Source organism: Chaetodon auriga, chromosome 20 (assembly GCF_051107435.1).
Source record: "Chaetodon auriga isolate fChaAug3 chromosome 20, fChaAug3.hap1, whole genome shotgun sequence".
In the NCBI taxonomy this organism is placed as follows: Eukaryota; Metazoa; Chordata; class Actinopteri; order Chaetodontiformes; family Chaetodontidae; genus Chaetodon; species Chaetodon auriga.
The window spans coordinates 260001-272500 of NC_135093.1; the positions used below are offsets into that span (position 1 = coordinate 260001).

Sequence of the window (12500 nt, forward strand, 5' to 3'; positions counted from 1 at the left end):
GAACGTTGAGCAAGTCATCAAAAAACTCCAGGTTGATAAGGTGAGCAAAACTGACAGGAAGTGACATCAAAGTCAGTACAACAGAAACATTACTGTGTGTGTGTGTGTGTGTGTGTGTGTGTGTGTGTGTGTGTGTGTGTCATACTTGGCCAGGCCCTCCAGTACAGCAGGAAGCAGAACAGACTTCTGAGCTTTCTTCAAGATCCTGAAGTAGATGAGGAAGACGATGTTCAGGGTCTCTGTGTGCTGAAGAGGAGGAGGAGGAAAAGGAGGAGTAGCAGCAGGAGGAAAAGGAGCAGCAGCAGGAGGAGCAGGAGGAGGAGGAGGAGTTAAACTTCTTCTAATTATTCATATTTAAATTTTGTCTCCTTGCTTTCAACTCACCAGTTTGATCTTCTTGTCTTTGCCCTCTGAGGCTTCAGCCTCCAGCAGCTCCTTCTCCAACTTCTCCTCCGCCTTCTTCCACTACACATGCACACACGCACACACACACACACACACACACATATGCACGCACGCACAAACACACAGAGACACACACACACACACACACACACACACACACACTGTGTTAAAGCTCTGAAAAGTTGACTCACAGTGAGCTCGTTTCCATCATGAAGGAGCTTCAGGTCGTCACACTGACATCTGAACTACAGGACAGGTGTGTCTTTTCACAGGTGAGCAGTGACTCTGCTGTCCTGCTCTGACTGATCCAGATGCCGGCGGTGTGTCTCCAGAGTGTGTCTCCGTCGCCTGTGCCCTGAACACCTGTTCAGGTGTGCCCGGGCCTCGCAGGTCGCTGCCACGTAACACCACCCATGTGACGTCTTATTAAAGGTGTGTTTGTTTGTGTGTTTCATGCAGCCACACGTCTGCTCTTCATGTTTCCAAAGACGCCAAATCCATCCGACTGACTGACGAATGAACCAAAGCGGCGTCGACAGAACCACGACGAGGAGCTGAAGAGACTCACCTTCCTCTGCATCCTCGACAGACTCTTCCTCTTCTCCTGGTTGTTCATGAACCTCTTCTTCGGAGCAGTGTCCTCCATGTCCTTTTTCACCTGCACCTCCTTTATCCTCAGACTCAGCAGGGTCCTCAGCACCTGACGAGGGGGGTTACAGTACATTACATCAGCGCGCATGTGTGTGTGTGTGGGTGGGTGGGTCATGACGGGTCTGACATCACAGTTCAACAGCTGACATCACTGCTTGTGTGCTTCGTCACCTCAGGCCTGACGTTGTAGTTGAGGCTCTTCACGAGGCCGGAGACGACCCGCACAGCGGCCAGAGCAGTCATGCCCACTTTGTCCTGCTGGAAGAGCTTCCTGAACGCATCGCAGCACATACTCGACACCTGCAACACACAGAAGCACCTGAACGCATCACATCACGTCCCTGATACCTGCAACACACGGAAGCACCTGAACGCATCGCAGCACATACTTGACACCTGCAACACACAGAAGCACCTGAACGCATCGCATCATCTCCCTGACACCTGCAACACACAGAAGCACCTGAACGCATCGCATCACATCCCTAATACCTATAACACACAGACGGACCTGAACGCATCACATCACGTCCCTGATACCTGCAACACACAGAAGCACCTGAACGCATCACATCACGTCCCTGATACCTGCAACACATGGAAGCACCTGAACGCATCGCAGCACATACTCGACACCTGCAACACACAGAAGCACCTGAACGCATCACATCACGTCCCTGATACCTGCAACACACGGAAGCACCTGAACGCATCGCAGCACATACTTGACACCTGCAACACACAGAAGCACCTGAACGCATCGCATCATCTCCCTGACACCTGCAACACACAGAAGCACCTGAACGCATCGCATCACATCCCTAATACCTATAACACACAGAAGGACCTGAACGCATCACATCACGTCCCTGATACCTGCAACACACAGAAGCACCTGAACACATCACATCACGTCCCTGATACCTGCAACACATGGAAGCACCTGAACGCATCGCAGCACATACTCGACACCTGCAACACACAGAAGCACCTGAACGCATCACATCACGTCCCTGATACCTGCAACACACGGAAGCACCTGAACGCATCGCAGCACATACTTGACACCTGCAACACACAGAAGCACCTGAACGCATCGCATCATCTCCCTGACACCTGCAACACACAGAAGCACCTGAACGCATCGCATCACATCCCTAATACCTATAACACACAGAAGGACCTGAACGCATCACATCACGTCCCTGATACCTGCAACACACGGAAGCACCTGAACGCATCGCAGCACATACTCGACACCTGCAACACACAGAAGCACCTGAACGCATCATGACGCATAGCTGTGATGTAAAACACACAGAAGCACCTGAAGGTATCACAAACACTATGACAGTTACGGCAGATGGAGTTGGCTAAACAATAAGACACTGAGGCAACTACCTGAACTACCTGAGCTACCTGAACTACCTGAGCTATCTGAGCTACCTGAGCTACCTGAGCTACCTGAGCTACCTGAGCAGGACCAGGCTGGGCCAGTTTCTCACCTTCTTGTCCGGGTCATTCATCAGTGGGACAAGGACAACGATGATGTTGTTGTGGAAGTTGAAGTGAGGCAGAGTGAGCAGCAGCTCACACAGGCAACGAACGGCGACTTCGGCGAGGCCACGGTAGGACTGGAAGCCCACCGCCTGGCTGCGCTTCTTCTTCTTCTGTTTCCAGTCTAATGATGGAGGTGAAACACAGATGTGGTACTTGTACCTTCTGCTGTCGTGTCTGCTGTATGTGATGATGTGCTGCTCTGGTTGTGTACCTTTGATGGTCTGCTCCAGGTCCTCCAGGTAGAACTTGTACTGACACACCAAACCTTCTTCAAACTCTCTGAGCTGCTGAGTCTCCTTCTTCACCTGCAGAGCCAACCGGCCAATCACACGACAGTCACACACAGGACTTCAAAGGTTTACAGCACTTTTATTTCCCTGAATACCTGCACAGCAAATGTGATCATACGGTCAGGATTGACTTCAAACTGAAGCTCGAGGATGATCAGTACTGTCAACCTGAACGCTTTCACATGTTTCTGCTGCTTAAAGCTTCATTCTGCCGGTTAGCCTGTCGAGTCTGGCGTTAGCACGCTCTGTGGCTAACGTGGTTAGCACGATCCGTGGCTAACGTGGCTAGCAGCACGCGTTGTCGCCCACAGGCTGAGCAGCAGCTTCGATGTGGAAACTGTTTCTTCACGAAGCTGTTCGTGTCGTCTCTCACTGAACATGAACACATGCTGGTTACCTTGGTGGCCTTCTCTGCGGGGGTCAGAGGTCGTATCCTGTAGGTGGGGGTGATGTCTTTAAAGATCTCCATCAGAGAAACCAAGACCAGCTTCCGGACCGTCACCGCCACACAGGGGTCAGACTCCATCAGCATCCCACGCAGCTCCTTCACTCGCTTCATCTGCTCTCACACACAAACACACCATCATCATCATCACCATTATCATCATGAAACGCCTGTTTGGCTGTGAGTCTGATCTCAGACCAGCGGTCAGGCTCACATTGCTGTAGGGGTCGGAGATGATGGCTGATCCCAGGCTGGCGATGCACCGTTTCTTCTCCCTCATCTTGTGGACTCTGAGCTGCTGTTGCTGCTCTGGGGTCAGCGCTGCAGAGCACTCTGTCTCCCCCTCTGCACAGGAGGACACATCACAGGCTCACTTTACTCTGGATTCACATTTACAAACATGTGTTTGACTATCAGGCAAACCATCGAGGACGACCGCTGAGGGCAAACAGACACTTTGTTCTAAATCGAGTTCTTCAAATGATTCTTTAACGACACAAAAGGTGTAAATTACTGGAGCTCTGGTTCTGGACCAGTGAACCTGCCGAGGTTTGACCTTCACACACTCTCTCAGTGTGGTGAGTTCATTCTCGTTAGTGATTCCAGACCCTGTCTGTCTTTGAGAAACCAGCCAATCACAAAGAGTCGTCTCAACCTCGACTTCCTGCTTCACCTTTAGCAGCTTTGACATGTTCAGTGTCATTCAGCACGAACTCAGACACGAGTCTGAATCCTCCTTTAGTCCATTTAAGAGAAGACTTTATTTAGCCCTTGCTGGGGAAATTCACTTTAACAGACTATAAAGCTTCAAGGAACCCAAACACAAGATGGCCGACACCTTTAAAAAAGTACAAAAGTTGAGGTTGTGAAGCGGACTGAAGCTCGTCCGTGTCGCAGGTGAAGGAGTTCAAGGTTAAAGGAGTTAAAGGAGGAAGATTTGAACCGTCAGCAGTTTGAAGCTTGACTGTCTGTCCCTCAGGTCCTGAGAGACGCTGAAGGATGGACAGACGACAAACATCATGATGTCACAGTGAAGATGACCTCTGACCTTTGACCTCTAAAACATTGGTTCATCTTTGAGTCCAGCTTTGTTTTTTTACTCACTTTCTGTGTTTCATGATCACATTTTTGATTTGGTCTTTTTCTTCTTCTTTGTTCTTTATTCTTGCTTTTGTTGCTGTCGATAACAACAGACTTTCCCCAGGGTGGGATCAATAACGTTATATCTCATCTTATCTTATCCTCAAAGGTCACAGGTCGTTCGTACCATTTTCTAACTCCTCCGGCTCGTCTGCAGCATCTTCTTCCTCATCTTCTTCCTGCGGCTGCTTTTTGATGACTACAAACAAAACAGAACGTTAGTGGGTCAGCGGGTGGATCACTGAGTGGATCAGCAGGTGGATCACTGAGTGGATCAGTGGGTGGATCAGTGGGTGGATCACTGAGTGGATCAGCAGGTGGATCACTGAGTGGATCAGTGGGTGGATCACTGAGTGGATCAGCAGGTGGATCACTGAGTGGATCAGTGGGTGGATCAGCAGGTGGATCACTGAGTGGATCAGTGGGTGGATCAGCGGGTGGATCACTGAGTGGATCAGCAGGTGGATCACTGAGTGGATCAGTGGGTGGATCACTGAGTGGATCAGTGGGTGGATCAGTGGGTGGATCAGCAGGTGGATCACTGAGTGGATCAGTGGGTGGATCAGTGGGTGGATCACTGAGTGGATCAGCAGGTGGATCACTGAGTGGATCAGTGGGTGGATCACTGAGTGGATCAGCAGGTGGATCAGTGGGTGGATCAGTGGGTGGATCAGTGGGTGGATCAGCAGGTGGATCACTGAGTGGATCACTGAGTGGATCAGTGGGTGGATCAGTGGGTGGATCAGCAGGTGGATCACTGAGTGGATCAGTGGGTGGATCAGTGGGTGGATCAGTGGGTGGATCAGCGGGTGGATCACTGAGTGGATCAGTGGGTGGATCAGTGGGTGGATCAGCGGGTGGATCACTGAGTGGATCAGTGGGTGGATCACTGAGTGGATCTGGTGTGCTGTACCTCTCTCCACACTCTGTGGGATCACTCCTGTCTTGTCTTTGATTGGCAGCAGGTGGATGATCTCTTTCTCCTCCGTCCTCGCCATCTTCCGCGGAACCTTCTCGTAACTCCGAACCACTTCTGAGCTCCGCTTCTTCCCACTGTGCACCGGTCCGCTGGGACACGCCACCACGGGAAACAAACACACACCAGTCACTGTGTGTGTGTGTGTGTGTGTGTGTGTGTGTGCGTGCGTGTTTTCTACACCTACAGTCGAAGGTTTCCCACGAGCAATTGAAACAGCGCTGATGAACTTCCTACCTTGTTTCACAACATTTCAGGTGTGTGTTTGTGTTGGCGTTACCATGACGACAGGTCTCTGGTGACGAAGGAAGCCTGGCGAGCCATGGCGGTCATCTGACGCAGATCTTCGTCCTCCATCATGTCTGTCGGCAGACTCTCCAGAAACTCCTCGTCATCCTCCTCCTCGTCTGTCAGACGCATTCATGAGAAAGATTCACACCACCAGGACAGAAACAACGGTGAGCAGTGCATCATGGGAGAAGAAGTCCACTTCATCTATAAATATCTGAATAGTGTGTTTTCATGAGGAAGCGCAGCAGACAATAAAAAGCTCTGATGAATTGAGAGGAAACACTTGAACCAACGTAACGTGTCATGAGGGAATTGATTATGCTAATTAGCACATTGATTAGCCAAATTAAAGGTCTACAGCCATCTGCCAATCAACAGCGCCCTCTCACCAGGTCTCTTCCTGTATGTTTCCAGTGGGCGGGGCGTCCTGATGGCGGCGTCTTTCACCGCCTGTCTCAGCTTCTTCTGCTCTTTACGCTGCTTCTTGGCGACGTTCTGCTGCTTCAGCTGACGGTTCTTCAGTTTGTTCTCCAGCTTCACGCCGCTTGTCTTCAACAGGCGGCGGAACGTCGGCCGACGTTTCTTTGACCGAGGCTGGAGGGAGTGAGGAAAGGAAGGAAGGCGGGAAGGAAAGGAAAGAAGAGTTAGACTCGAACGGATGAATCATCCCGGAGTTCAAGTCTTCAATATGATAAAAACAAGGCTTCATCACGTTTTATTTCATTTGACATCCACAAACTCCTGTTTGTCACAGCAATAATAAATTATTATATTAATTATTGATCTTCTCTCTTGATCAGCAAACCGCTAATTTTCTTCTTCAGAGAATGATAGAAAATATGTTTTGTCCTGTCAATAAATTCTGAATAAAACTAGATCATTATATAATATGTAGACTATAAAATAATTAGGCTCTAATACTATGCATGAGGAGTACTATAAGCTTATTATTTGTGTACTTTGCTGTTTGTGTATTTCAATGTCCACCGTAAACCTTTAAGTGATGTGAGACAAACAGTCAAGAAGAGATTCATTTTAAACTCAGATGAACGATTAAAGCACGGTGGCAACACTGTCGCCTCACAGCAAGAAGGTCCCGGGTTCGATTCTCGCTGCGGGCACCGGGGGCGCCTCCACCATACCTTCGGTGCCTGCTGCTCGAGGAAAAAAGGGCCTTTCTGTGTGGAGTTTGCATGTTCACCTGGGGTATCCTCCGTAAAATATACCCCCACTAAAAACATGCAAGAAGATCACCACCTGACCAATGGTGACAACGAGCTGGGTCCCCGGGCGCCGGTCTGGCTGCCCACCGCTCCTGGTCTGCCGCGGAGGAAGGACGACCAGGATGGGTGAAATGCGGAGGACAAATTTCACCTTCGTGTGCTGTGTCCTGCATGTGCATGATGTGTGACAATAAAGGGGAATGTCTCCCCCCCGATTCTTCTTCTTCTAAATTAAATCTGTGTTCTTTAGGGCTAAACGACGTGCAAAAACAATCACATTGATTGATTGGATTTTTGAGGTCTGTTGATTTGTCGGCTTCATTTTTAACACATAACCCACTGACACATTTGGCCTGTATCTGAAAACTGCGTATGGACGTGGCCATATTACAGTACTGACATTTAGTCCTGGTGGTCATTGATTAATTAGCAGCTGTCTGAACAAACAGCAGGTCAGTGACCATCAGCACCTCACTGAACATGTAGTTTCAGTCAAGACAGAGCTGAAGACATCAGCACCCACAGATGTTTAATTCATCTCAGAGAAACGCGTCTCTGGGTATTTATACGGCTGCCGGTTTGATCAAAAGGCTAAGGCGATTCAGGAAATGCTCTATGCTGTGTTCTACACAGTGGGTACCGTCCACGCTTAAAATTCGGATATTTCTCTATGGAGTCTGGTGCCACACAGTAAAGAAATGCCAGGTCCTGCTCGTGGTGAAGCAATTATATTGAAGTGACACTGCAGTTTTACCAGTGTGAATAGATTCCAGTCTGTAAAATAATATCTTACAGTAATAACTTTCTGTGTCTTTCTCTGAGTGAGCTCCGGTATCAACTCATTGGAGTACGTTTAAAGTAAACACGCAACTTTTAAATTCGTACATTTCTCTATGGAGTCTGGTGGCGGGCAGCTAAGAAATAGGAGGTGATGCTCGAGCTATGATGCCGTTTTGTGGAACTTTTCAGCAGTTCCAGCTGTGAGAACATGAAGCTCTGACAGAACAGATTCTGCACTTTAAATTTATCATTTAATGGTGAAGATTTTCCGGAACTTCGGTGTGAACTTACCGGACCCATGGCGGCACAAACTCTCCGTCTCCCACTGCAGCTTCAAACCGACGTTTATCAACCTTCCTCAGCGTGTGTGTGATGAAGTGTGTCGATATGTTTTGGTGGAAAAATTGCTTCTGTTTCCACACGCGTGTCGACCAGAGAGCAGGATCAGACAGATAACCCGGAAACACTAAACCGAAGTGAAGAGACAACAGCGACACGAGCGGCGGGAGGTTGAACTGCACAACACAGTCTGAACAGCACGCAAAATTAGGATTATTATTATTAGGAAACATTTCTGTAATGTGACACAAATTACAATGGTTGATTTCAGAGAAATTTCCCCGGAACATTATTTATTTATCATCCATGTGTTACAGGAAACTTTAGCATCTGTATATGTTGAACTGAACATTTACATGTAGACAAACATTCTTCATGTTTCGCTGAGCTGCTCATCACTGAAAGGCTCATCTAGATATGAATTAATATTAATTCAGTGAAAGTGAGAGTCCTTTCCAGAATCCTTCCTGCAAATTTACAATTATAAGTAGGTTTGGGACCCGTAAAGAGTTAAACATAAGTGAGAGTTCATCTACATTTTATTTCATATACACATACCTGTCTGGTCCTCGAGAGCTTTAACTCAATCCTTTAATGTTTTATTACAGAAACTCTTACAGAAAAAGTCTAAATAAATTAAAGCAGAACTCTTGCTCACAAATAATAGTTTCTGACATCTGACATCATTTTGGGGAGATTAACCCCGTAAAGCCCAGAATAAGAAGGTGAGTTCAGACACGTTAAAACAGACTGTGGATCAGCAGCTGCTCGTCTCTGATTCTCTGCACGAAGACAAAACCTGAGAGAGAAAAACAAAATTTCGCTGAAGATCCTCATTATTTTATCTTCTTCCACAGAGTGATCAGTCTGTCTGTCAGGTGACTCACCTGACTCCACTTCCTGTTCCCACTCAGCACGGGTGAGGCCGAGATGCAGGAGAACAACCTATCAGAGAGCAGTTCTTCATCGGGGAGGCGGGACAGGAACTGAGCTGAGGATGACACGACAGAACAGGACAGAACAGTTTTCCAAAAGGATATTTCCTGACAGTCAGTGCCAGCTCCGACACCTGATGTAGAAACCATTCATCCTCAAAGTCACCTGGGACGAGTCCGAGTCAAGTCTCAATTTACTCAAGACTGGTCCAAGTGAAGCCTCGAGTCTCCTGATGCGAGTCCAAGTTGAGTCTTAAATCACCCAGGACACTCAAGACAAGAGCAAGTGAAGTCTCCTCATCGAGTCCAAGTCACTTCAGACAAGTCAAAGCCGAGTGCCAAGTCCTTGTCAAAGTGCACATCACTCAGGACGAGTCAAATTTGAGTTTCAGGTCACTTAGGTCAAGTCTCAAGTCGCCCGAGGTGACTATAAGTCAAGTAACATGTTATGACGTAGTCATTTGCAGGTGTTTCATGCCTCTGATAGCTGATTGGCCACTGTACGAGTGAGGTCACGGAGGTCACCACACGCTCACCGGTGCTGATGAGGTCCATGTGCAGCAGGACGTCCTGGTAGAGCCTCAGGATTCCCAGAGCGGTCCTGAACAGGAACTCCTCCCCGTCCCGGAAGAAAACGTCCCAAACTCTGGACGCCACGTCCAGAGGGAGGGGCTTCGTGTAGAGAGACAGGATCCTGGAGGGTATGTGTGTGTGTGTGTGTGTGTGTGTGTGGGGGGGGGGGGGGGGGGGTGAACTTCTCTATTGTTCTAAGACTTCCACATTTTTTCTGAATATTGACTAATTACAATTGAGCAGTAGTACAAAAATTAGATTAGCAATTTACCCTCTGCTTTTAGTCTTTGTGCTAAGCTAGGCTAGGCTAATTCAGAGACTCACCAGTCCATGAGGTAGAGGTCAGGAGTCAGACCTGAAGACTGGAAGTGAAGGAAGAGACGAGGAAGAGAGTCCTCCAAAAAAACCTGGAAGGCCCCGAAATATCTGAGCATCTACAGAGAGATGGAGGACAGACAGAGAGGGACAGACAGGCAGGACAGTGCTTAGGTATTTAGCTGTGATGGGTCGGGGCTCAGGGAAAACATTATGTTAACGAGGGTCCTCACGAGGACAGAAAGACAAACATGTCTGTGTACCAGCTGGTGGTCCACCCTGTAAAAAGCCAGCTGACACGGTCTGTTGATCAGGTTAGAGAAGCCGATGAAGGCTTCGACCTCGTCCATGTTCAGGATCAACATGGCTGCCATAGAGGACATACCCTGCACCTGGGCGAGAGACATCCAGAGAGACACAGTGAGAGGTGGGCTGAGGTGGACTATTCTTTAAGGACAAGTCCAAGTCATTTACAAGAAGTCCAAGTTAAGTCTCAAGTAGCTCAAGATGAGCCAAATTCATGTTAATAGTCCCTGAAGACAAGGACAAGTCAAGTCTCAAGTCCAATTAAGTCTTAAAGTAATGATAGAGTAGTCTAGGTCAGTAAAACCATGTTCAACCTCGCTCCTTGAGACAAGTCTGAGGCAAGTCTCAAGCCACTCAAGACAGGTCTTGGACAAGGCAGGTCCAAACAGCAACCAAGTCACATATTGACTCAAATCTCAGGCAACACAAGAGTCCACGTCAAGTCTCAAACTGTATTCAAGGCAAATTCAGGACATGTCTCAAGTCACTTGAGATAAGTTCAAGTCACATGTCATGTCACCGGACATAAGTCCCTCACACCAAGTCTCTTCAGTGAGTCTCAAGTTCAAGTTGAGCCTAAAGTCATTTCAGATGAGTCCAATAAAGACAAGATGAAGACCTGAAGTCTTTCGAGACAACTCAGGGTTGTGTTTTAGACGGCCCAAGACAAATCAAGTCTCAAGGAAATCAAGATGAGTCCAAGTCTCAAGTTACCACAGACTAGTCCAAGTCCGATCTCAATTCAGCCCAGATGAATCCAAGTCGACTCTCAAGTCACAAATATGGGTCTAAGTTTCAAGTTACTTGAAACGAATACAAGTCAAGTCTCAAGTCACTCGTGAGTTCAGTTCAATGTCAGGTGTCACAGCTGGGACATACTGAAAGTCAAGAGTCCAGTCCTCACACCAAGTCCTTCTGTGTGTGTGTGTGTGACTCACATATCCCACATCAGGTCTGTAGCAGGTGTAAGCTCCCAGAATGCTTTGCAGCAGTCTGTGGTAAGGACCACCCTTCAAAACAAAAGCCTGAATTTACTTCCTGTCTCTCCAGTTTAACAGACATCTTCTGTATTAGGCAAGTTATAATTTGTCTCCTCGACTCCATTGAGTTCTACTGTCCCACCTTCTGGAAGACACAGAGTGAGGGGAAGGTTCTGGAAATGTCCCGTGTGATCAGCTCCAGACTGGACTCTCTGTCAGCCAGCGATGCTCCACCTGCAGGTGAACATCTCCAGGTGAGTCATCCAGATAAAATCTGTCCCACCTTTCAAATTCAGTGTGACAGTTAAACTGTCTGTTTCTGACCATCAGTCTCTGTCTCACTCAGGTTCTTCCACTTCTGCTTCGCTCTGGAGAGGAAGATCTCATACAGCTCTGAGGAAGAGGAGGAGGATGGAGGTTAAAGGGTGGAGGAAAATGCTTTCTTTGTCATTAATAAGAAGAATTTAGAATCAGAAAAATAAAAGTCCCCTAAGTTGTCCGTGCCTGCAGTGATGTTGAGCTCATTGCCGATGGCGAGGTTCCACACTCGTCCTCGCACGCTGGGGGGTAAACCGGCCCACCACAGGTCCCGAGCACGGCGACTCGACCTCCTGACATCACCACAGAAAGCTGACATCATCACATCCTGACATCATCACATCCTGACATCATCAGAGAAACATGGCTCTACACGCCACGCGCCCACTGTAACGACTCATTTGCTAGAAGTAAACTGTAGAATGAAGGTACATGAAGGGTATCACCTGCTGAGGTCAGCTGTGGTCTAACACACACACACACACACACACACACACACACACACACACACACACACACTAACACACACACAGAGCGCTCCTACATGCTGTCCCACTGTGGCAGGATGTGCTGGTTCCAGACCAGCGTAGCGTTGGAGATCACCTCCTCCTGTCTGACCCTCTCCTTCATCTGCTGCTGCTTCCTCTGAGCTTCCTTCAGCTCTGACAGACAAACAGGAGGCACCATGAGGCTTTACTGTGTGTCTGTATGCACTCTATCTGGTAATCTCCACCCTTGCGGGACGTGCGGTAGATTCAAACAAACCTCTCCGCTTGGCTCCAGCTACCATCTGCTCGTACTGCTGTCGGTGTCTCTGGGTCTCCTCCGCTGACTTGGCTGGGAGGTTCCTGCAGACAAACAAACTGTCAGGACACAAAATGGCCACTGGAGACACTCAGCTGCCAGACAGGAAGTGGACAAACAAACAGAGGACAGAGACAGGAAGTAGCCGTACGGCGGTCGATCCTCCAGA

General features: G+C 48.4%; 2 protein-coding genes across 5 annotated transcripts in view; both read right to left on the reverse strand.

The window, feature by feature from the left end:
• noc3l (NOC3-like DNA replication regulator) overlaps positions 1-8239 on the reverse strand; it is an 11630-nt gene extending 3391 nt beyond the window's left edge. Inside the window, exons 1-14 of the mRNA XM_076760223.1 lie at positions 8053-8239; positions 6148-6352; positions 5748-5874; positions 5405-5559; positions 4619-4690; positions 3566-3696; positions 3304-3465; positions 2828-2921; positions 2562-2737; positions 1228-1356; positions 974-1105; positions 385-465; positions 146-246; positions 1-50 (exon numbers count right to left, since the gene is read on the reverse strand). The exon at positions 1-50 is cut by the window's left edge and continues 23 nt beyond it. Of these exons, the coding sequence (XP_076616338.1) occupies positions 1-50; positions 146-246; positions 385-465; positions 974-1105; positions 1228-1356; positions 2562-2737; positions 2828-2921; positions 3304-3465; positions 3566-3696; positions 4619-4690; positions 5405-5559; positions 5748-5874; positions 6148-6352; positions 8053-8061 (1624 nt within the window). The 5' untranslated portion in view covers positions 8062-8239. The remainder of the gene's footprint in view (positions 51-145; positions 247-384; positions 466-973; positions 1106-1227; positions 1357-2561; positions 2738-2827; positions 2922-3303; positions 3466-3565; positions 3697-4618; positions 4691-5404; positions 5560-5747; positions 5875-6147; positions 6353-8052) is intronic.
• A 134-nt stretch (positions 8240-8373) lies between these two features.
• Positions 8374-12500, reverse strand: part of LOC143339232 (TBC1 domain family member 12-like) — an 8596-nt gene continuing 4469 nt past the window's right edge. For 3 of the 4 annotated variants that reach the window (XM_076760345.1, XM_076760347.1, XM_076760346.1), the window contains 12 exons: positions 12483-12500; positions 12293-12375; positions 12072-12189; positions 11714-11820; positions 11534-11602; positions 11352-11443; positions 11168-11239; positions 10187-10315; positions 9933-10042; positions 9572-9729; positions 8988-9091; positions 8374-8899 (listed from right to left, as the gene is read on the reverse strand). The exon at positions 12483-12500 is cut by the window's right edge and continues 110 nt beyond it. In XM_076760345.1, the coding sequence (XP_076616460.1) occupies positions 8858-8899; positions 8988-9091; positions 9572-9729; positions 9933-10042; positions 10187-10315; positions 11168-11239; positions 11352-11443; positions 11534-11602; positions 11714-11820; positions 12072-12189; positions 12293-12375; positions 12483-12500 (1102 nt within the window). In that variant the 3' untranslated portion in view covers positions 8374-8857. The remainder of the gene's footprint in view (positions 8900-8987; positions 9092-9571; positions 9730-9932; positions 10043-10186; positions 10316-11167; positions 11240-11351; positions 11444-11533; positions 11603-11713; positions 11821-12071; positions 12190-12292; positions 12376-12482) is intronic. The other variant, XR_013079315.1, reaches the window with a different exon arrangement.